The sequence below is a fragment of the Colletotrichum higginsianum genome, chromosome 5 (genome assembly GCF_001672515.1).
Source record: "Colletotrichum higginsianum IMI 349063 chromosome 5, whole genome shotgun sequence".
Classification (NCBI taxonomy): Eukaryota; Fungi; Ascomycota; class Sordariomycetes; order Glomerellales; family Glomerellaceae; genus Colletotrichum; species Colletotrichum higginsianum.
Genome location: NC_030958.1, coordinates 2,894,410 through 2,916,351, shown reverse-complemented (window position 1 = coordinate 2,916,351; position 21,942 = coordinate 2,894,410). Strand labels below are relative to the sequence as shown.

At 57.0% G+C, this 21,942-nt stretch overlaps 6 protein-coding genes across 6 annotated transcripts; 2 read left to right on the top strand and 4 right to left on the bottom strand.

Annotated features, from left to right (window-relative positions):
- Positions 1–60: 60 nt before the first annotated feature.
- CH63R_07752 (CoxI translation protein CYA5) lies at positions 61–3,513 on the bottom strand (the record flags this gene model as incomplete). Its single annotated transcript, XM_018302726.1, has 1 exon — positions 61–3,513. One exon carries the CDS (start codon positions 3,511–3,513, stop codon positions 61–63), a length of 3,453 nt encoding a protein of 1,150 aa, XP_018157504.1.
- Positions 3,514–4,201: 688 nt separating this feature from the next.
- CH63R_07751 (Signal recognition particle subunit SRP68) lies at positions 4,202–6,147 on the top strand (the record flags this gene model as incomplete). The annotated part of the gene is made up of 3 exons (XM_018302725.1): positions 4,202–4,392; positions 4,443–5,594; positions 5,622–6,147. The coding sequence occupies 3 exons, from the start codon at positions 4,202–4,204 to the stop codon at positions 6,145–6,147; spliced, it is 1,869 nt and encodes a 622-aa protein (XP_018157503.1).
- Positions 6,148–6,666: 519 nt separating this feature from the next.
- Positions 6,667–8,823, bottom strand: CH63R_07750 (hsp70-like protein; the record flags this gene model as incomplete). Its single annotated transcript, XM_018302724.1, has 3 exons — positions 6,667–8,468; positions 8,533–8,731; positions 8,797–8,823. The coding sequence occupies 3 exons, from the start codon at positions 8,821–8,823 to the stop codon at positions 6,667–6,669; spliced, it is 2,028 nt and encodes a 675-aa protein (XP_018157502.1).
- A 2,281-nt stretch (positions 8,824–11,104) lies between these two features.
- CH63R_07749 (WD domain-containing protein) lies at positions 11,105–13,517 on the top strand (the record flags this gene model as incomplete). The annotated part of the gene is made up of 3 exons (XM_018302723.1): positions 11,105–11,130; positions 11,195–13,372; positions 13,433–13,517. The coding sequence occupies 3 exons, from the start codon at positions 11,105–11,107 to the stop codon at positions 13,515–13,517; spliced, it is 2,289 nt and encodes a 762-aa protein (XP_018157501.1).
- A 367-nt stretch (positions 13,518–13,884) lies between these two features.
- Positions 13,885–15,222, bottom strand: CH63R_07748 (FAD dependent oxidoreductase; the record flags this gene model as incomplete). Its single annotated transcript, XM_018302722.1, has 2 exons — positions 13,885–15,009; positions 15,121–15,222. 2 exons carry the CDS (start codon positions 15,220–15,222, stop codon positions 13,885–13,887), a joined length of 1,227 nt encoding a protein of 408 aa, XP_018157500.1.
- Positions 15,223–15,732: 510 nt separating this feature from the next.
- On the bottom strand, positions 15,733–19,095 carry CH63R_07747 (Serine esterase family protein; the record flags this gene model as incomplete). The annotated part of the gene is made up of 1 exon (XM_018302721.1): positions 15,733–19,095. One exon carries the CDS (start codon positions 19,093–19,095, stop codon positions 15,733–15,735), a length of 3,363 nt encoding a protein of 1,120 aa, XP_018157499.1.
- Positions 19,096–21,942: the final 2,847 nt, after the last annotated feature.

Here is a 21,942-nt window from a genome sequence, read left to right as displayed (position 1 = left end):
CGGCCTCCCCGTCGCAACAAATGCACATGTCTAGCTGAGTCTTGTACACGGTATAACTATTCATACACGTTGGCCGTCTAGCCTTGATTCCTCTCCGGTTACCGGGGACGAAGCCCCTTCGTTTGCCAAGCTCTCATCGGCATCGTCTTTTGTTGCAGAGACCTGTTCTTGCTGTCCCGCTGACGGCTGCTCCTCCGTCACACACGCAGCGTCGGTCTGCTCATCGGCTAACGCCATTTCCTGCGGTTCTTCCAGTTCTTTCTTCGCCAACTCCATGGCGCGGTCCCGGTCGAAAGCCTCGTTCTCGATGCCGAGACCTGTGTACGACAAAGTCTGGATGGCGTGCACGAGCTGGGGGCAGTGCTTCTGGAGAGTGCGCATCGCCCACGCGGCGGTAGATGACCACGCCACCATCCCTTCGAGGTCGCTGTACCCTTTGGCAAGGACGACGAGGGTGTAGGACGTCGGCCGCAGCCGATGCGGCGCGCGGCCTTGGCGGCGATGGCTCAAGGGGAGATTTACCTTGAGGCGGCGCTTCATGCGGTTGAGCAGCCAACCCGTCCAATTGTCCATGAGGTACTTTTCGCAGAGCTTGCAGGCATCGAGCCAGCGGCCTGTCCGGGCAAGCGCCTGGCACGCGTGGTTCATGGCGCGGGCATCGAGAAGGAAGCCCGCGTCCAGAAGCTGATCGAGGGCTTCTTTAAGACTTTCGGAGTCCTGCAGCTCCAGGAGCATCTCTTGCAGCGTCCCAAAGGGTCTGGACAGGCTGTAGCGATACCGCGGCAATGCAACAAATGGGCCGTGGCCCGAATAGGATGCTGGCCGAGCAAGTTCTAGGGTTGTTTGCCAGATGAGTTTCCAGTTCGCCTTGGCGGCGTCATACTTCTTGTTTTGAATGTTCTCCAGCATGAGCGAGTGTAAGATGTCCAACTGCTCATCCTTGGGGGTAGTTGTGATGCCCTCTTGGTCCAAATTTGCTTGCAGCTCCCTTAGCTCTCTGGCAGACTCAAAATCGCGGTATCGGGTGAAGAGAGCGATGGCTTTGACTAGCATCCCGCGCAGACGATGCAACGAGTCCGCACGTTTTAGTGCACGATGGGCGCCGTTACCGGGATCCGCGTCCGTCTGCGTAGCCGTCTTTACTTCCTCGGCCATTTTCCGTAAATCATCCATCAAATCATTTGGTCCATCGGCTTGCTCTAGTGTTTGAAGGGTGCTAAACAGCTGTTGCTTGAACAGAAGTCGAGCCTCCGCGAGGCGGGCATCGACCGAGGACGGCCGCCCAGTGACCCGTCGCATCAACTTATCCGAATTCCGAGCCAGCCACAACTGACGAGAGTTCAGACCACCCTCTGTAACAGTGACGAAGTGCCCCGGGATGGGAGCGAAAGACTTGTCGTGAACAGCTGCTTGCAGCACCTTGTACGCGGGATCAGCCTGCCCACAAGCCACCAAGGCTTGTAGCAGCACGGCATGGGTTTCCGGCGTCCACATGACACCATGTTGCCCCATGAGAGCAACGACCTCGCAAACATCGTCAAAGGCCCGGCGGTCCGCATGGCGACGCAACAGGACATTCCAGAGCCGAGCTTGCTCACCGGGGACGTTTGTGTTTTTAGCCTCTATACAAGTCGCCAGAGCCTCTCGCAGTCGGTCGTTACGACAGTAGGCGCCGACAACGCTTTGTAGAATCGGAACGTCGGTTGTGATCCCTCTTGACCGAGCTTGTTGGAGAAGTTGTAAAGTAAAGTCAAGGTCACCCTTCGATGCCGCTAGGGACATCATGGTTGCGAAGGTCACCTCGTTGGGCTTAACAGCTTCACAGAGCTCGTCGAATACCATTCTGGGGCGATCGTACGTCGCCTCCCGCAGACAGCTCTTGAGAAGTTCGTGCCAATGCCTCAGAGTAGGTTTCTTTCGGTGCTTGTACCTCATCTCGTCAAGGACTTCCCGGGCGCCTTCGTAATCCCCCAAGCTGGCGTAAGCGTTCATCAGGTACAGAGACCGTGTTGTGACTTTCAGGATCTTCGGATACTTGGCCGACAGGCGCTCAACAGATTTGATGTCGCCGCGTGACGCGTAGAACCTGAGATATTTTTTGACGGCTAACTTGTCCAAACCGCGATAACTTGTCTTGGAGAAGTCCTCGTAGACCTGTTCCAGGCCAAGTACGTCGTCTGGATTAAAGACATCGAACATGCCATGCAGAAGTTCCGGAGACAGCGTAGCATTCGGCATATCCCGGTACAAACGGTATATTTCTGGCAAGCACTCTCGCTGACCCCGTGCCAGGGCCTGGTTTAGGTGGTCGGCGTACATCTTCGGGGAGTTGATAATCTTAAGCAGTGGCAGAGCCTCTTTGGGTTTGCAGGGTTGCTGGAGCGCAACTTGGATAGCTTGCTCGAGTAGTATGCCAAGCCTCTTCTGCGCATCTTTGCCCATTTTTCCCGTTGAGGTCACGTAACTCGCGAATTGGTTGACCAGTTCTCCGATGTTTGGAATGGCGGATAGAGCCTCCACTGGCGCAAGGTCGTCGTCGCGGTACGCATCGCTTGTGTGGTGAGCTACCCAAAGGTCTTTCACTGTTTTCCAAGCAGACCTTTTGAAGGCATATTGAAGTAGCTCCTTCAGCCCACTGACCGTGCCATTCGCATCCAGTCCCCGGCGGTATAGCGCAAATGCTTCCGACACGTGCTCAAGACGCAAGGACGCCGCAACAGCCGATGTAAGGACCTTTGGTGTCCATTGGTCAGTCTCTATTTCCGAGAACAAGAGCAATATCCTGCGGGCGTCGATGACGTTGGAGGACCGATATAAGTAGACGATAACTTCGGGGCGGAGTTCTGGCTGCAGGCTGCGGTCCAGTTGCGAGTAGAGCTGCCATATCGAGCCGAAGTACTCCGTATCTTTCTCTGCCATCAACTCCCTCATCAAATCGGGCCGTGACCCTGCCCCTAGGTAAGAGGGACCGCTGTGGGTGTGGCGCCAACTGACAACTGCTGCTTCATCTTCATCTTTATCATCTTCCTCGTCTTCGTACTCCTGATCTTCTGCCGGGTCAAAGTCTTCTTGGCCGAGTCGAGTCTCTTTTGCAGCATGTGTGGTTGTGTCCTGGTCGTATTGCATCGATCGAGTGTCGAGGTTTGTTGGGGTCGCAACGGACGAGGTGAACGGCCTGGACCGCCGAGGCAGTCTGTGAATCGACGCTTGATGATTGGCCAAACCCGGAGCGAACTTGCGCAGAACTGCGGCCGTCCCAGTAGGATAGAGAAAGTCGAGGAGGAAGGTGGATGCGGCAAGTGTTTCGGGTGGTGGTGTTGGCGGCTGAGGGGGAGGCGAGCTGGCGGCGTTGAGCTGCGTAGCCAGTACGGAGCAAGATATGTCTATTGCTGCGGCACCATGCTGCCAGAAGCCTGTGTACAGTTTGCGCTGGGTTTTTAGTGATCGTGAGGCGGATGGAAGAGCATGAAAGCTGGTGCATGACTCCAAGGTCGCCGCCGTTCTCTCAAGCATTGGGACCGAAGCTATCGCCCTGGCGGCTATGTATGGCGGACAATAAAGGAACTTGAGGACATGCTGGTATAGAGGTTGTCAACACTGATTTTTAGTGTTGTTGCGCCAAACAAGTCGGAAAGGTTTTGAGTGGAGGAGATAGTCCGTGACAAATTGAAGGCGTCGATGACGGGGAGACGTTTGCCCGAGCTAGTCTGGCTGCTTGAAGAGGTGGCCACAGGGGGGGCAATGGGTACAAAGAGTCCTGTACGAAATTATCGTCAGATAACCCGAGTTGTGAAATCTGAAGAAGCACATACAAAGGACGGCGGCCGGGGGCGCAAAAGATCGAGCCAACCTGTTACGGCATCAGTCCATAATCCACCTGCCATCATGGACTTTTTTTCCTCATCTTTTTGGAAGCTTCGGCCAATCACAGGACAAATGGGGAGGAAGATATTGGGCCCGAGTTCCGAACCCGACGGGTTCGCTCACCCCTACCTGCTGTCGGGGTGCCTTTAGCGCTGTGGCCTCCCACAATTGCAGCCACTGGAAAAGGACACCAGGGACCTCAGGTGAAAGCCCCACTACTAATTACTATCCCCGCGCTGAAGAGGTCGATTCGATATTGTCTGGTCTGTCGCGACGACGTCTACAGGATCCTCCCAAAGCGACTATCCTCTCGACCAATCTCGCCACCGCCGCAGCCATGGACATCACCAAGTTTGTCGTCTCTGGTCGGGACGCAGCGTTACTCTATGGGGACTACGGGACCTACCAGAACCAGCTGGCCAAAAAGCTGCTCAACAGTCGCAAGAAGCTGGGCATCGCCACGAGAAACCGCGGCAAGTTCAGCAAGAAGGGCGAGGTGACTGCCATACAGATTGCCGAGAACCACGAGTATGCTGCATCGTACGACATTCCGCTGCTTGCGTTGCTGACATCGCCAGGTACATTCACCTGCTTCTGCTCACAAGCGAGCGCGCCTGGGCCAATGCCATGGCCATCAAATCGTCGCACGCCTCCGACGCAAAGGGTGTCACTGGCAAGACCAGGTCACACATCGTTTCTCGACTCGAAAAAGCGGCAAAGACAGCCGAACAGCTCGTCGAGCTCCTCTTGCAGTCGGCGGCTGGCGCCACACTGAACGACAAGCTCGAGTCCCGCGCTTACTCCGCCCAGATCCGTGGTGCTGCCCAATTCGAGAACCAACACTGGGAGCCTTCCCTGAAAAGCTATGCCGTTGCTCGCGTTGTCTACAGCGCGATGGCCACTTCCACCAAAGGCGATATCTTCAAGGATCTCCTTTCCGACACCATCGACCCTTCGATTCGCTATGCCGCCTACCAACTCAAGACGCCGCGCACGATACCCATTCCAGCGATTGCCCGACGCGCATTTCCCCAGTCCGACACTGCACTGGTGCAGCAGATCAACGAACTCGATCCCAATTTGTTGAAGCAGGCTCAGGTCGAGACTGCCAAGCAGGGCGAGGGTGTCGAGAAAGCTCCCAAGACGCTCACGTGGCGCTCGCGCGAGGTCAAGATCGAGGACGCAGCAATTTCCTTGGCGTGGGGCAGAGTGGAAGAGGCCAAGTCGAAGCTGTCTGAACGATGGCCTTCTCTCGTCAATGCTGAGCCCAGAGACGTGGCTGCCGCTTACGACGACATCCTCGAGGCGACTCAAGACGCTGCTGATGCCACGAAGGAAGCGATTGACGAATTACGGTCTGAGGGTGTTTCCCAGAGCGACTCTCGAATGCAAAGCCTACAAATCACCCGAACTGCCGTCAATTATGAGATGATTAGTTGGCGAATTGGCCGAAACCGCGTGCTGACGGGCAGCGACGACGGCTTAGTCGAGAACTATAATTCATCGCGCAAGAAACCCGCCAAGGAGGAGTCTGGAAAGAAACCCAAGGAAGAAAAGCCTGGCCGCAAAGTAGCCAAGTTGAAGGAGCTGGTGGCCCTCTACGAAGGAACATTGCAAAGTCTGGAGGCTGCGCGAGAGTTGCCTGGTGTAGCCAACGATGAGGCTCTTGCCAAGCAGCTCGCGTCGACAGCGGAGTACTTCCAAGCTCTGAAGCAAGTTGCCCGCCTCCGGTTATCGTGCCGTGCTAACTGATACAGATCTCTTTCTATCGCCCGCTCCCACGCCATCATTGGCAACATTGTCAACGCCCTGGCTCTCATCAAGCATGCCACTGGCGAAGCGCAGGGGGCTGCCTCGACACTTGCCGATGGCCTTGAGGCCAAATCCAGCTTACCTCGTAACATTGAGGTGTCAGGCAAGGACGCCAAGTCATTGGAAAGCTTCCTCCAGGGCGAGCTGCAGCGATACCGCGCACTTGTCCACCTTTCGAACTTGCTCAGGGAGTCGGACTCGAACGAGGACGACATCAAGAGCATTCCCCTCATTGAGCGGCTGCGCGAGTATCCCTCGGGAGGTATTGACCTCGCGAACCTCGTCAACATACCGCCCAAGCTGTCAGCTGTTCCTGTCAAGCCGATATTCCTTGATGTCGCCTGGAACTACATCGACTATCCCGGCAAGGGGCCGCAGGAAGTTGAGCCGCCCAGCACGCCTCAGCAGATGACCCAGAGCGAGTCTAAGTCGCAACCGCAGAAGAAGGGATGGTTTGGTTTTGGTAGATAAAAAGTAATACATGGCATACGTGGCTGTTCGCCCCTTCATTATGCACGCAGCATCGGCATGTCACGTCACATTTCACATTGAGTTGTGAGCCACCCATGAGCTGATACACGTCAGACAGTCACGTCGTTCAAGTCTTGCAAGGCGGTGGTGATTTGAGGGGGGATGTAGAATTATCACATCTAGCTACTCCAGATTCGTTTTGGTTTTGTACATATGCAACCCCGTCTTATCCCCTGGATCCATACCATCGATCATATCATGAATACCGGAAGAGGTATCTCGTGTGAATGTTTTGATGCTCCAACGCCGGTTCCGCCGACCGCAGGTATTAACAAACATTTGTAAAAGGGGTAACAAGGAAGAAAGAGCGGTCGGATTCGACCGGAATATGAGTACAGTTGGAATACAAACATGAGGGAAGCAAGTCTATGCCCGCCCAAACTAATCAAACATGCTACCTAGCCATCAACGGCTTGCGGGGGGTGGTGAGAAAGTGGTACTGGACACGGGAAGAGTCGTTTAAGGCTTCTTCTCGCCGTCCTTGTTCTCGGATGCGTTGGCATCCTGGGTGGGCTGCTCGCCAGACTCGGCACGGGCCTTGTGCATCTTGTCGAAGAGGTTCAGGCTGGCAACCTGGAGCTCATCGGTCTTCTCCTTGATCTCGGCAGCGGTGGCGTTGCCCTCACCAGCCAAGCTCTTGGAGACGTACTCACGGAGGGAGGCGATCTTCTCGCGGATGCCGTCAGCCTCGGCCTTGTCGAGCTTCTCGGCGTACTCGTTAAGGGCACGCTCGGTGTCGTTCAAGACGCTGTCAGCGCGGTTGGCAGCCTCAATGGCGCCCTTGCGCTCCTTGTCGGTCTCGGCGTACTTCTCGGAGTCCTCAACCATCTGCTGGATCTCGGAGTCAGACAGACCGGAGCCGGAAGCAATGGTGATAGACTGGTCCTTGTTGGTAGACTTGTCCTTGGCGTGGACGTGGACAATGGAGTCGGCGTCGATGTCGAAGGTAACCTCGATCTGGGGCACACCACGGTGGGCAGGGGGGATGCCAACCAGCTGGAAGTTGCCGAGCAGCTTGTTGTCACGGACGAGCTCGCGCTCACCCTGGTAAACCTTGATTTCGACAGCGGTCTGGAAGTCGGCGGCCGTGGAGAAGGTCTGGGACTTCTTGGTGGGGATGGTGGTGTTACGGTTGATGAGACGGGTGAAAACACCGCCGAGGGTCTCAATGCCGAGAGAGAGAGGGGTGACGTCGAGGAGGAGAAGGTCCTTGACCTCGCCGGAGAGAACGGCTCCCTGGATGGCAGCACCAATAGCAACAGCCTCATCGGGGTTGACAGACTTGGCGGGGTCACGGCCGAAGATGCTCTTGACGGACTCGGAGACCTTGGGCATGCGAGTCATACCACCAACAAGAATGACCTCCTGAATGTCCTTGGCCTGGAGGTTGGCGTCCTTCAAGGCCTTGCGAACGGGGTCGATAGTGCGGGTGATGAGGGGATCCATCATCTTCTCGAGCTGAGCGCGAGTGAGCTTCTGGTTGATGTGCTTGGGGCCAGAGGAGTCGGCAGTGATGAAGGGCAGGTTGATGTCGGTAGACAGAGAGGAGGAAAGCTCGATCTTGGCCTTCTCGGCAGCCTCACGGATACGCTGGATGGCCATGCGGTCACCGGAGAGGTCAATGCCAGAGTCCTTCTTGAACTGCTGGACAAGGTGACGAACAAGGTGAATGTCGAAGTCCTCGCCACCCAAGTGAGTGTCACCATTGGTAGACTTAACCTCGAAGACACCGTTCTGGATCTCAAGAACGGAGATATCGAAGGTACCACCACCAAGATCGTAGACGGCGACGATACGGTCGTCCTCCTTCTCCAGACCATAGGCCAGAGCAGCAGCAGTAGGCTCATTGACGACACGGAGAACGTTCAGGCCGGCAATCTGACCAGCATCCTTGGTAGCCTGACGCTGGGAGTCGTTGAAGTAGGCAGGAACGGTAACGACAGCGTTCTTAACGGGCTTGGAGAGGTAGGCCTCGGCGGTCTCCTTCATCTTGTTAAGAACGAAACCACCAATCTGCGAGGGAGAGTACTTCTGGTCGCGAGCAGAGACCCAGGCGTCGCCGTTGGTGTGTTGGACAATCTTGTAGGGGACCTCCTTGATGTCTCTCTGGACCTCAGCGTCGGTAAACTTGCGACCAATCAAACGCTTGGTGGCAAAGAGTGTGTTCTCGGGGTTAACGACGGCCTGGCGCTTGGCGGCGACACCGACGAGACGTTCGCCATCCTGGGCAAAAGCGACCACGGAAGGAGTTGTGCGAGCACCTGATGGAACAGAGTCAATTTGTGTTTTGATGCGACGAGATGATGGCTCAATGGGATTGCTTACCCTCTGCGTTCTCGATAATCTTGGGCACCTTGCCCTCCATGACGGCAACGGCAGAGTTGGTGGTACCGAGATCGATACCGATCACGGAGCCGGTGACCTTTCCATCAGTCGCCGTTGACTCGTAGCGAGCAAACTTCGAGGCGAAGGGCTGGCGGGCGAAGCCTGCCGAGCGCGCGACAGAGCTGGTAGCTCTGGGCAGCTGTTGTTCGTCAGCATGCAAATTCTGACCAGGTCATGGCAGCGAAAAGAGAAAGTAACACTTACAGCTCGAGAAAAGCGTGCAGACATCATCTTGTCTGGCTATGTGTGGGTATAACAAAAGGGGATGTAGGAAGAAAAGGAGGACTGCACGCGGAAAGGAATGGAAGAGCGGTTATTATAGAGTACAGAGTGGATGGATTGGGGGGAGGAAGTGGATGATGAGGGAGGGTGCCAGAAAATGGTGATGGTAAGGAGAGTTCGAAATTTTTTGACCCGAAAAATGATGCGCGCCCCCGGTCATAGAAGCCGACCGAAGACCGCAGGCGGGACGGCGGCCTGGGTTATTCCGACAGATCCAGCTGCGCAATGTGTAGTCTTTTGTGGAGAGCCAAGTCTCGGTGGAGGCGACAAATGCACGTGACGGGATCGCCTGGCCATCGCAGGTAATGGACGTGGCGCTAGTGGACGTGTCACGGCGTCAGCGCCCAGGGTGTTGGAGCTGGGATAGCTCGGCTGGAAATTTTTCAAGTCTCTTGAGCTCTTTGCCGTGGCGGCGCAAGCAGCTGGTTGTACTGACGCGTTGATGTGTGACTCTCCTCTCCCACCCACACTATCACGAGCTGAACACACGCCGAGTTGGGAGGTGACTGGTTCCACCGCGCTCTGTTTTTTGTGGTCTCACGCAGGGTGTCACGAAAAGTATCAATCTTGTATTTGCCTGGGGGCTCGCTCCAGCCACCGTGCATTGAGGTTTGGATGTTTCAACCATTGCTTTCCTCATTCCGATCGGTCGCAAGTCATGCACAACAATGAGCGTAGTGTTAAATCTACTATCCACCTACAGATACAAAGAGGACCATTATGGAAAAAAACTAGGTAGTGCGGACCAACTCGGCATCGCGGAACACGGACCCGATCCGTTAGACCCAACGGCAGCGCTTCCGCTGCCGAAAGTGGGCTACGGCTTGGTCCTGAGGCCAAATCCCGATCAAAGTAGAACTTCAACCCCAGGCTCACAGGTGACATCCCTTTGCCCCTATCTACGGCGGTCTGCTTCTGCAGGTTTATTGTATGCTATTAATAAAAAAAGAAGGTGGGGAAAAAACAACTCCTTCGGCGGCGTCTGTCAATGCCTATGCCAGATTTGATGTCTATTCTCCCCATCATACAGGAACCTCAGGAGATTCATTGACGAGGCTATCGTTTTACTTTCTTGAAGGAAAACGTGGCATGAGGCGAGATCAGCCCCAGCAACAAGTGCAAGTGTGGCCAGGGCTCCGATTTCGTCCAACATGTCCTGAAACTCTTAGTCGGCTCGACGCCATCTCATCTCTCGACTCTTTCCGATCGCTTGGGTACTTACTTCATCCTCGTGCCTCTTGTTGCAAATGGCCGCAGCCAGCATGCTCATTAAGCACGAAAAAAAGCAAGATTCCAAGTTCCCGAAGCACGACCCCGTTGCAACTGTTGTTAGCCTATCCCCGTTGCATTTTTTTTCATTGGCGCCGACAGTTCACTCCATCACAGCGCGCCATGGCTTCAACAATCAATTCCTGGGCTGCATTCGCCTGACGTTGCCGTCATCTTTGACACTGCCCGCCATAGGGGTTGAGTTGATGGCTAAGGGGCCCGCAATTGGAAGCAAGGCTCAATGGCATTGGACGGAACTTGGGTTGCTGGAGCAAACGACGGACATTTGCCGATATGTTTGTTGATGGGGAGTCAACAGCAACTTGGATCCGTTGTTGAAGCTATGTGGAAGGACTAGCGAGGTTACACGGATGTTTCCGAAAACATCACCTCTTGACGTGGCGTCAGCTGGCTAAAAATCCTCAGCGGACAGCGAGCGGGATTGGGTGTCGGTTTCGACCCCAGGAGCGTACCTGCCCAAGCTCCCGACGCACCAACCCGCGCGGCAGCTCCATCAAGGCGAGTAGGAAGTACGTACTGCAGAGGTACCTTGCTTTGAAGATCCACTGTATATTGCGCGGGTGCCCAGGCGGGCAGGTAGAATGTACCTAGGCAGGGAGGTAATTACAGATAGGTAGATGCAGTAGAGTGCATTTCGGGTGCCGACCAACCAGGACCAAGGGGAAATCAGAACAGGCCCCTCCTCCCGCTACTAATACACGGACGTCATGCGGGAAGTTGCCTCTCGTCTCGTGCAACTCACTCACGTAGGCCTCCAGACATCCGACATTCGAATCCTGCCACGGCTTCCTCAGCTACCAAGTTCTCAAACGTTGCCCGTCGTCGCATTGCTGAACATACCGATTGATTTGAGTACACGATCAGCGCAGCTTGATAACACGTGCCTCGGCAGCTACATGTTTGCTTCCTGACGCATCCTCTGGCCATTCCATAAGCCATCATGGCTGTGAGAGATGGCGGCGTCTCGTAAGTCCTATCCTCTTCAAGTCTTCCATCACGCGACCTATATTCTAAATCTTCGTCCCTACAGATACTACCCGACGAACAGCCTGATTTCCAAGAAATCACCGAAGCACTACCGCATCCCTGTTCGATCCCAGTGCGTCTTTCTCGCCGCCCACTCTTCGCGCGCTCGCATGCGAGGAATGCTCACTAATCCCCTCACCAGACACTGGCAACTGCGATCGCTCATCAGCGCTGAGAAGCAGAACCTCGTTTACTTTCCCGGGGGCGCTGGTAGCAACCACATCCAACGGCTTAACACTACAACCAGAGAATGCGAAACCGTCAGGTTTCTCTCCTTTTCGCCACGATGCCTAGTCTCCGAAAATGGCTGGGTGTGCTGTGGGGGAGAGACAGGCGAGTTCACGGCGATTCAGACAGACAGCGCCGGCGACGATGATACCAACCTTGACCTCTCACTTAATCTAGAACCCGACGCTCGACTGCCTCTCGGGCTTGACTCCGACTCTGTTCGACCCGAAGATAATGTCTTGTCCCTCCTCAGCCAATCGCGGCGGACGAATATGAGCAGCAGAATTAACAAGAGCGTCATTGCCAAGAGCCAGAAGCTGGCGCGCGACCGCGTCAACTGTATAACAATGTGGTTTCCGCCAGCCGCCGGTCCGATGCATCATGGTGCCTACGCCGAGCCTGCTGCTGTTCTTGCCAACAACGATAAGACGGTTGTCCTGGTTGGGTTGCGCAACTTTGAAAGCCAGGAGAAGGTCGAGCCGTTGGATGTCGTAACGTACCCGGATTATGTCAACCGCGCCATCATCTCACCCGATGGCCGTCTTCTAGTAGCAATCCTCGACGACCCGTTCTTGTACATCCACCACCGTGTGGAGGCAACCATTGACGAGAACGGTCCATTTAGGAGTGAGGACAAGATGGAGTATCGTTGGGAGCTATGCGACAAGATCCTACTCAAGAGCCAGCGCAGAGATGACGGATCCGACAGCAGAGGGAGTTTTGCAGCATGTTTCTCCAACACCGGGGCTTACCTGGCCGTGGGGACACAGTACGGCACCATCTCGGTGTTCGATGTCGAGAGCCTTACTGACCCTGATGTCGCCGATCCCTTGCTGACCTCCTTTACGTCATCGCGTCCGATGGTTGGATCTGGCGCTGTCCGTGATATGGCCTTCTGCCCCGGTCCGTACGATCTTCTGGCTTGGACCGAAGACCGCGGCCATATTGGCGTTGCAGATCTAAGAAGCGGCTTCGTGCAGCGTCAAATCCTAGACATTAGTGCGACGGACGACTACGATCACATCACCATCATCGATCGGGCCACGATCGACCCTCGACTGCTCGAGGGTCGCGGCGAACCAAATGACACACTCTCCTCGATCCTGCCAGACGCCGCTGAGATTCGTCGGCGGCGTGGCGACGGTCCAGGCGGTCGCCACCATATGGTCCGTATGCCCGACGAGACGCGGGTGCTCGAGGCCATGCAAGAGGAGCGGAGGAGGAGTGAACAGAGAGACCGAATTTCAGCCCGAATGGCAGAGCAAGGGACACAGCAATCGCCCATGCAATTTTTTGGAGGGATGCCCCCCTTAGGAGGGAGAGGTACTCGTATCGACGCTGAGATCTTGGCGCGGGCACGGAACGGCAGCGCGGCACGTAGAGAACAGACTGCCCCGATGCGAACAACCCGAGAGCGGATGGCTGTCGAGCCCAGCGAGCCGAGCGACGACGCCAACCAGAACGTATCCATGGCCATTGGCGACCTCTTGGGCAACATCCGCGACTCGAGAGAACGAGCGCAAGAACGCATACGCACCGCTCAGCGGCTCATTCTGCAATCTAACAGCGACCGGGAGCGGATGCTGGACCTGGCGAATCCCTATGCACCAAGGCGTTCGGCAAACATACGGCCAGGTGACACTTCGGAGGCGGCACAGCGCGGAACAGGTGGCCTGCGCAGCCTGACGTCTTCCGGGAGTGGCTGGGCGGACCTCGAGGCGCTCTACAGCCTTTCGTTTGAGAGCAACATCCAGGATCTGCGGCAAGCCGTGAGGGACCGCGGCATGGATCGGGAACGCGCTTCGATACTGCCACTGCTCAACTCGGTTGCGATTCGTGATCTGGAAGAGCGCAACAGCCGTCGGCGCATCGTGCTCGAACACGGTGTGCATGAGGCTCCCCCTGAGCCCGATAACACCGCTGGTATCTCATGGAGCGAGGATGGCAGAACTTTGTGAGTATCACCCCACCAAGTGATGGGATTGTTGGTTGTATAGATGCTGACATAGCAAAGGTACGTGGGAGCCGAAAACGGCATCTACGAGTTTCACGTTGATGTCCAGGGCCGCAAATTCCACCCCAGCTTGACGCTGCGGTAAAGTTTGCGATGATTTAAGTTTATGTGCTGCTTTTGGCGGACCAGCGACGGACCATGGCCGTGATTATATAGCCGAAGTAAAGGAACAGCTTCTGGAGACGGCGTCGCGGAGTTTGGCATGTTTTGTGGAGTTTGGTCAATTTATCTCTAACGAAACGACACATCAAACGCGCTCATTTTCGAAGGGGAAGAAGAAAAAGTCTGCAACGTCGGATAAGTGGCGCTTCCATATGGACAGATGACGGTCTTTTGACGCGTCTTTCACGGCAGGGGAGTCCGATTGTGTAAAATGCAGAATGGATCATCGAGCAGTTGCTCAGGGGTTGGTCGGTTACCTCGAGCCTGAGAGCAGAATGCCCAAACCCACGTCAAGCATACAGTATCTCATCGACCCGTTCCGCGATTGCCAGACAGCTCGTCAGCCCAGGGCTCTCGATACCCAGCAGGTTGACCCATCCCTCGTAGTCGTCCTCCTTCCTAATGATGAAGTCGTGGAACCCCGTCCCATGTGCGACGGCCCCAAGCTTCTCCAGCTTCGGCCGGATACCGGCGTAGTCGGGCACTAGACAACTCTCGTCAAGGTCCGGCAGGTACTTCTTGATGGCCTCGACGGCGCCCGGCAACCTCGCGCCATTGACAGCCAGGTCATCAGGCGAATCGACCCATTCCACGTCCGGGCCGAAGCGCACGCGGCCCGCGAGATCCAGCGTCAGATGGGTGCCCAGCCCGCCAGCGCCGGGCTCGGGCGCCGGGTAGATGAGCCTGCCAACCTTGGGCGCCGATCCCGCGCACGAGAAGTAGTTGCCCTTGGCGTAGTACATGGCGCGCCGCTCCTGCGCGGGAACGATCATGTTGTGCACGTCGACGGCGCCCAGCCCTGCGGCGTTGACCAGTACCTCGGCCGTGACGGCGCTCTCCTCCCCCGTGGCCGGGTCGCGGACGCGCACCTCCCACCCGGCGCTGCCCCTGTCTCCAAGCGGCGTCACCGCCGTCACGGCGGAGCTCAGCGCCACGACGCCGCCCGCGTCCTCGAACAGGCCCGTCAGCGCCACCATCAGGCCATGCGAGTCCACGATGCCTGTCGTCGGGCTCTCGAGCACGCCCGCCGCGGCCCTGACTTCCGGCTCCAGCCTTCGCGCCTCCTCAGCGCCGACCCAGCGCACAGGCACGTGGATCTTGTGCTTGCAGAAGTTGTGCACACGCTCGAGGGCCTCGCGTTGGGCTGCCGTCTGCGCGACGATCCACTTGCCCGTGTTGGCGTGCCCGACGCCGCGCTCGCGGCAGAAGGCGTACAGCAGCTCCTTGCCGCGGATGCAGAGGGACGTCTTGAGCGTGCCGGCGCCGTAGTAGATGCCGGCGTGGATGACCTCGCTGTTGCGCGACGACGTCTCCGTGCCGACGGCGCCGTGGCGCTCCAGAAGGACCGTCGACGTCCCCGGGCGCTGGGCGAGGGCGCGCGCTGTTGCGAGGCCTACCGCGCCGCCGCCAACGACCTATCGTGGAATAAATTCAGCATCTAACTAGGTGGGCAGGTATCTCTCTATCCAGGGCGTCATCGCGATGGCGGAGATGCTTCCGATTGCAGGTTGGAATGTTCAACTCACGACATGGGTAAAGTCAGCTCGCGCAGGGGTTGTGGTGGAAAACCCTCGTCGGGCTCGTCCGAGTCCGTTGATCGATCTCAGGGACAAGGGCCTCAGTGACATGATGATGGCTAATCGGCAGCTCCTTGGCCGGTTTTGAAGTGAACTTGCGGAAAAGAAGACGTTTGTTACATGTTCCCACTTGCTGATGGCGCAACCGGCGCATGGCAGGGGTCCCGGCACCGGAAGGGGCTGTTAGCTAAGTACCTGGAGCTTGGTGAGTGGCAAAGCGGAGTAAAAGTATTCTGCTATTGGCCAGCAAGTAGCTCGTGTTAGTTCTTTCTTGTAATGAGGTTCTTGTAGGAACTCTTTATTTAGTTGTTTTATTCGTAGCCTACCAAATAAGTATCGCCAGACAGACTTGAATCTACTCGATACTCACCAAAAAGCCCTCCCCCCGCCCCCAACCAAAAAAAAAAAAAAACCCCCATACTTGGCCAGAGGATAAGGTAACCACATATAATATGCCGACGGTGAGCAAGGTTGAAGTCATCAAAACGTCATCTCATCGATTAAGAACACTATCTGTGTACGTAGGTATTCATGTGCATCCGATTCTTCGTGTCTAGGCGTTTAATCCACGCCGCCGCCGACTTCGTCGCCGCTCTTGACGTCCGGCTTGGGCGATGTCTTGCGGGTTGCCCCTCCCCTGCCCACAATCTTCTCTGTCCAGTTCCAGCCCCCGAGCGGCGTCGTCGACCGGTTACCGTCCTTGTCTTTGAACTCGGTGTCCTTGGGACTCCTGGCACTGGCTGTCGTGGCCGTCGTGTCGCTGTCGTCGCTGTCCGCCCAGTCCCGGTCACTCCATGTCACAGAATCAACCCGTTCCGTCCGCGGCCTAGGCGATCTGGTGACCACCCGGGGCGGACTGGTCGAAGAGCTGCGTGACGACGAGCGGCGTTTGGGCGGTGCCTGCATGTCCGGCACCACGTCTTCCGCTTCGCGTTGGGAATTGGGAGACAACAGACCAGCGGACCGCCTATCGCTTGCGCCGTCGTTGGATGCTACGCCACTGTCCCTGACCTCGTCCCCATACTTGTTCGGTGCCTGGCCTATGTCGAGCGCTAGCTCGCCAGCCGACTCGTCTTCGTCACGAGTCCGGGCGGTAGCGGAATCGCTGAAGTGGGCGTCGACGAGATGCTTCACGACGGGCCAACCGTAGGCGTTGGCAAACATGCGACGCACGATGATATTGTTGTGAGCGTCGGGTTCTAGCTTGACGAGCACCTTCCGCCACGCCAGGCCGCGGTGGTAGGCGCGAGCAATCTTCTCCTCGACCCGCATCTGCGAACCATCGATTTCCTCGTCTGGACCCTTGTCGGGATTCGTGTGGGCCGTGTCGTCGTAGTCGCGCGTCGAGTCCATGGTGCCTTCGTGCGAGAAACGTTGCGACGCGTGGGGAGACGAATCGGTACTAGTCCTCGACCCGCCCGAGCCCGTTGACGCAGCCCGCCTAAAGGTACCTCTGCGAGACGCCAGTGAGCCTGTGGGCTTCTTCTTGAGGGGCGGCGGCGGGATGTCCGATGGGTGGTAGACGCGGTCGTGAAAGATGGCCCTTGGGCGCTTAGAGGGGTCGATGAGGTACTCGGTGGTGGGGATCTTGGGGTTGATCAGGTCGTGTGCGGACTCGAAGAAGCTCGTCCTCGGCGGCGCAATGTGCTGGTCTCGCTCCAGCTCATGGCCTGCAGTCACCTTGGACCCGGAGGTCTGTGGGATATCATCGAAATTGATCGTCTGACTCCGCTTGTAAATCTTGTGCTGCTTGTTGGACATGCTGGGCGTCTTGGGCTGCGTCTTGGGCTGCGCCTGCTCGTTGCCCTTGAAGAGGGAGAAGAAACCGGCAAACGGCCCGCTGTTGGAATTGTCCTTGACGCCATCGGGCCCTGCTTCGTTGTAAGGCGTGGGCACCGACCGAAGACTGGCCTGATCGTCCTCCATCATCGCATTCCGCGGCGGCTGCGGCACCTCGACGGCGTTAGCCGGAGCCGTCGGCGTGATGTTGCCGGAGTGATCGTCCACGGGCTGCTCGTCGTCCGGAGGCAGAGCGCTGGATCTCCGTGGTGTTGGTGCCAGGCTTCCGCCCGTCAGTTCGGCCCAGCCAGCGCCCACCAGCGTCTCAACCAGACCGGCGTCTCGCCGTGCCTTTTCCACGCGGCCCAGGCCCTGCCAGTCGAGGAACAGGAGACAGCTGGTCCTCAGCGGGACAATACCGTCATTGACAACATTCGAGTAGACGGTGCGATTGCGGAACTTCTTCAGCGCCGTATGGGCCGGACCAGTCGGCAGAATCCGCAGCAAAGGCTTGGACTCGGGTTGGACCTCGCCCATGACCCTCTTGTGTGCGCTCTCGCCGAGGTTGCTGACGATGGCGCCCCAGCCGCTCCTCGCGATGGTGGGCGCCCGCCACGTGAGACCAAGATCCTGACCCGTCCTGCCGACTAGGCCAAAGTCCAGGGCGAACTTGACGTACAGGGGGTTTTCATTGCTAAGGCCGAGGAAGGGCGTGGCCAGAGCGACGAAGTTGATTGGCTTAATTAGGGTGAAGAACTCGGGTGAGTGCTTCTGGATATATGCGACGGCGTATGTCTGTATCAGGCCGCCCAGTGAGTGGCCGATGAAGCTGATGCTGGTAATTCTGAAAGGGCGTTTCTCGTTGGCTTCTTCTTTGTGTATCGTGCTGCGTCTATGGGATGGCTTGCTGTTGTTGTCTGGTTCAGATTTGTGCAGGACGGCAGCGACTGCCGACTCTGTGTGGCCCTTCTTTGAGGGCAGAAACGGCTGGTCGGGATACGACATGGAGAGAATGTACCTAGCCAGTCTCTTACCCAGGTATTTGATACCCCTTTCTGTCCTTGTCGCATTACCCGAGAAGCCACGCACAATGACCTCTTCATCGTCCCCATCATCTTCTGCAGGGCTATCGTCTTGGGCCTTGTCTTGGGCCTTGTCTCCGGTCTCGTGTGTGGCGCCTTTTGGGGCGTCCCCGTTTTCTCTGGCCTCCTTCTCGGCGCGCTCCTTGGCGCGCCTGGCCTTGGCATCAATCTTAGCCTGCGCGACTGTCTGATCGATGCTCTCTTTTAAATACAGCATGTCCGCCCCCAAGTTGCTATGCAGGCCATGGGTCAAAACGACTAAGTGCACCTTCTTCTGCTTCTCCTCGAACTCCTCCTCCAGCGGCCGTTCTTGGGTGTTGACGCTCTCCACAGACTGGTCCTTCTTGGAGCGACTCTTGAGCCGGTCTACGTTGAGGTCGTCCCAACCCGGAAGCCTCGGAGTGTTCCACAGGGAGGCTGTGTCCTCAACCTTGAGGCGGATGGCTTTGGAGAAAACGCCCTTCGGCTGGGCCGGATGGTGGCCGTCCTTGGCGCCCATGCTCTGCTGATGGTCGGCCACCTTGCCGGGCTGCGGCACCTGAGCCTGGCCGCCAATGACGGGCAAGGAGGAGCTCAGGTTCAGCGACTTTGCGTCCCTAGCGAGCGTCACCTCGTACCCGACGGCGGCGGAGGTTGAGAAAATGACCTGCGACGACACCTCGACGATCCACGAGGCGCTCTCGGCCTCCTGGGCTCCGGGAGCGGCACCGCCAAAATGGCCGCCGCCTCCGGTGCCCGCGCTTTGGCGTATGTGCTCCGGCACGACCAGCTCGCACTCCCACGAGCCGCCGGCCTTGAGCATGGGTTCGAATTCGGGGACGCCATAGCGGCGGGGGTTCGCAAACTTGACGTTGGGGTTGAAGTTGGAAGGGTAGGCGGCGGCGGCCAGGGTATAGGGCCCGTGAACGAAGGCGGCGCGCAAGGCGATGGCCGAGGTGTTGCGAACACGCAGGTAGAGGCGCTCGGGCGAGGGCAGAATTCGGTCCTGGGAGGGGGTGTAGGTGACGGTGTAGCGGACGACCTCTCCGATCTTGACGCTCCCGATCTGGTAGACGAGAAGCATTGTATTGTTGTATACGCTGCACCGGGGAGGAGGGAGACAGCTACGGTGTGTGGGTTTGCTACTGTCGGTGAGTTGGTGACGCCGTCATCTCCGGGTGGTCGCTTCTCGAAGAAAACGGCGGGAGGCGGCTGCGGTGAGAGGGTAGATGGCACAGGTGAAGCCAACGTTGGTTAATATAAATGATTGGATTGGCCGGGTCGCGTGTTCGAGCTCGCATTCGGAGGGAGAATTGGCTAGGAGGAAAAGTCGAAAGGGCATGTGAGGTGCATCCGGAAGTGGAAGGGTAGGTGGTCAGTAGGTACCTAGGTAAGGTAAGAGGAGGTGTGTAAGGTAGATGGACCGTCGAGAAGCAGGAAGTAGAGGGTACTTGGATGGGAGAGACGGTAGAGGCGGCGGGAACGCAGGTCTTTTCCAAAAAGAAGTATGGGTATTGGAACCCGTCCGTCTGACAGTAAAGCTGGTCGAGGTGTGTAAGGTTCCAGGTTGACGGACACCGAGGAGGGAGAGAAAGGAGTGGGAGAGAAAGCCACCCGGAGGAGGTAAATGGGTATTATTGGGGAGAAGCAACAAGAGCAGCGATAATAGCCCGAGAGCGAAGGAGAGCACGAGGGTCCCGAGAGACCGGGGGGGGGGGGGTCAGTGTTGGTGGTGGAGATACCTAGTGGTAGTGGTAGCGGTGGTGCAGTGGATGTGGCCGCTTAAGAGCATACAGGTACATGCCCAGACACCCAAGTACTTAGCTACAGAATGTAGCTAAATGCACAGACAACGTCATTGGGCGAAGCATCCGGCGGCACTGGGGAGTCGGGGGGGGACATTCTTTCACAGGTGAGAGATGCCAAATGGCTCACCCCACCACCCGTCCATTTCTTTTCTTTCCGGCTTATCCATTCCCATTCGATCCGACGTGGGACTCGCTCTGCTAAGCTCAAATGACATTTTCTTCTTGTTCTTTTTTTACTTGCTTAACTCGCTTGGTACCTAGGTACCCCACGCATCTCTATTTGCAACATCGGGCTATTACTTACAGCACCTACCTACCTTAGTCAGGTGTGAATGGACTTACCTAGGTACTTATTCAACTAGGTACTCTGGTACTCTGCTGCTCACCATGAAGTCACTGCGTATTCGTACAACTCCCCCCGAGAAGCTAGAGTTTCCGTATAAGACTAGCGAACCACATAAGAGAGACGCCGCTTCATCATCCCAAGGTTCCTCCTCGCAAGCCTTGGCTGTCATTCCTGTTCCAGGCGTCTTTTCGCTTCAGGCCTTCTTCCGACTCTTGTACCGGACGATGAGTGTGGACCAAAACTCTCGCTCACTTTCTCACTAAGCCCATGCTCAATTCATGGGGAGCAGAAAGTGAGAATGCCATACCCAAAACCGAGACAGGGCCAGACTTACCTCGGGAGAGGGGGGGTTCATGAATGTGCGTGTGTCAGGCCGCCGCCAGACCAGCATTCTCCGGCCTTTCAATTCGTCGCCAGGGCGAACCAAAAGACCATCAGAAGTCCTCAGCCAGAAAGGCTGTTGCAGGCATCATCAGTCTTGGCAGGGGACCGGTCGCACGGTCCCCGCTCGATGGATGGTCATCGAGATCATATATAGCTGCTCATAGGTGGATGGGGGAGAGGCTCCTTGGCTCACTCCGTGCAACTATGCGATACGATGCGATGCGATGCGATGCCTAGGCTTGGGCTTGGTGCATACACATACACAATAACTCGCGTGAGACATCCCATGCGTGCTATGTACTCGCGGGGGATGGTTTGCGCCGAGCACGTGCGCGTGTCGGAGAAGGGGCGATGCGTCGCCATCCCGCCTCGTTGCTTTGGGTGAGATGCAATGCGACGTCGCTTTCAAGAAGAGTGTGACCGGCAGTACCCTGAGACGGAGAGATGGCCCCATCAATGCGAGTGGTACACTTGCCAGGAACCGGCTAGGAGCCTCACCACGCTGTCACGACGGCCAACGACGGACCCGGGGCCGACTGAGAGAGAGAAGGAGAGAGAGAAGGAGAGAGAGAGGTCCCCGCGAGTCAGCCAGCCTCATTTCTCCTGCTGCTTTCGACCTGTGAGCTCTGGTACTTAGTATACCTAGGCGCATGATGTAGAAAAGCACGTACGTCCAGCCCCAACGACTCACCCTGTCTACCCGGGTCGCGGCCCCAGGTCCGTAGGCACCCAAAACAGCCCGGCTCTCTCTCTCTCTCTCTCTCTCTCTCTCTCTCTCTCTCTCTCTCTCTCATATGCCCAGTCACAACAGCCGCCGCATCCTTCCCTTGCGCTGCCACCCCTGGATAGACCTCGACACGAATCCGGCCAACAAATCGCTGGACCATAAAGACATGCCTGCATCGCAACGGGACGTGCCCAACACGGCGGCGGAGCCCCCTCTCCCAACCCTTCCAAGATGACCGACCCATCATTCTCCACGTCCTTGGTTGGCCCTCGAGATCGGACGCCGAGGCGTCCGGGACTCGATCCGTGCCACCCAGCGCGAACCGACCGAGGCCCAGACTTCACATGAGAAACGGCAAACCGAAAAGCCAAATGGACCTCGTGTGCACTCGTTACTCCGTGCTTTTGACTACGTATGCTGCGTACTGCACTCACAAGAAACCTTAAACCCACGCCCTGCCCCGAGGATATATCATCACGCGCCTAGAATTACAAGCATAACCCCATGGAAAGAATGGCAAGCAGCCTCCCTATCCCCCAGATACGTGTAGCATGAACCAAAAAACCCCACAAAAAAAAAACCCCCCCGAGCAATGGGAATTCATCAAATCGTGGTGTGTCCTGAGTCCTGTTCTGTCGTCAAGTACTTGTTTCGTTGTTTGTCGTA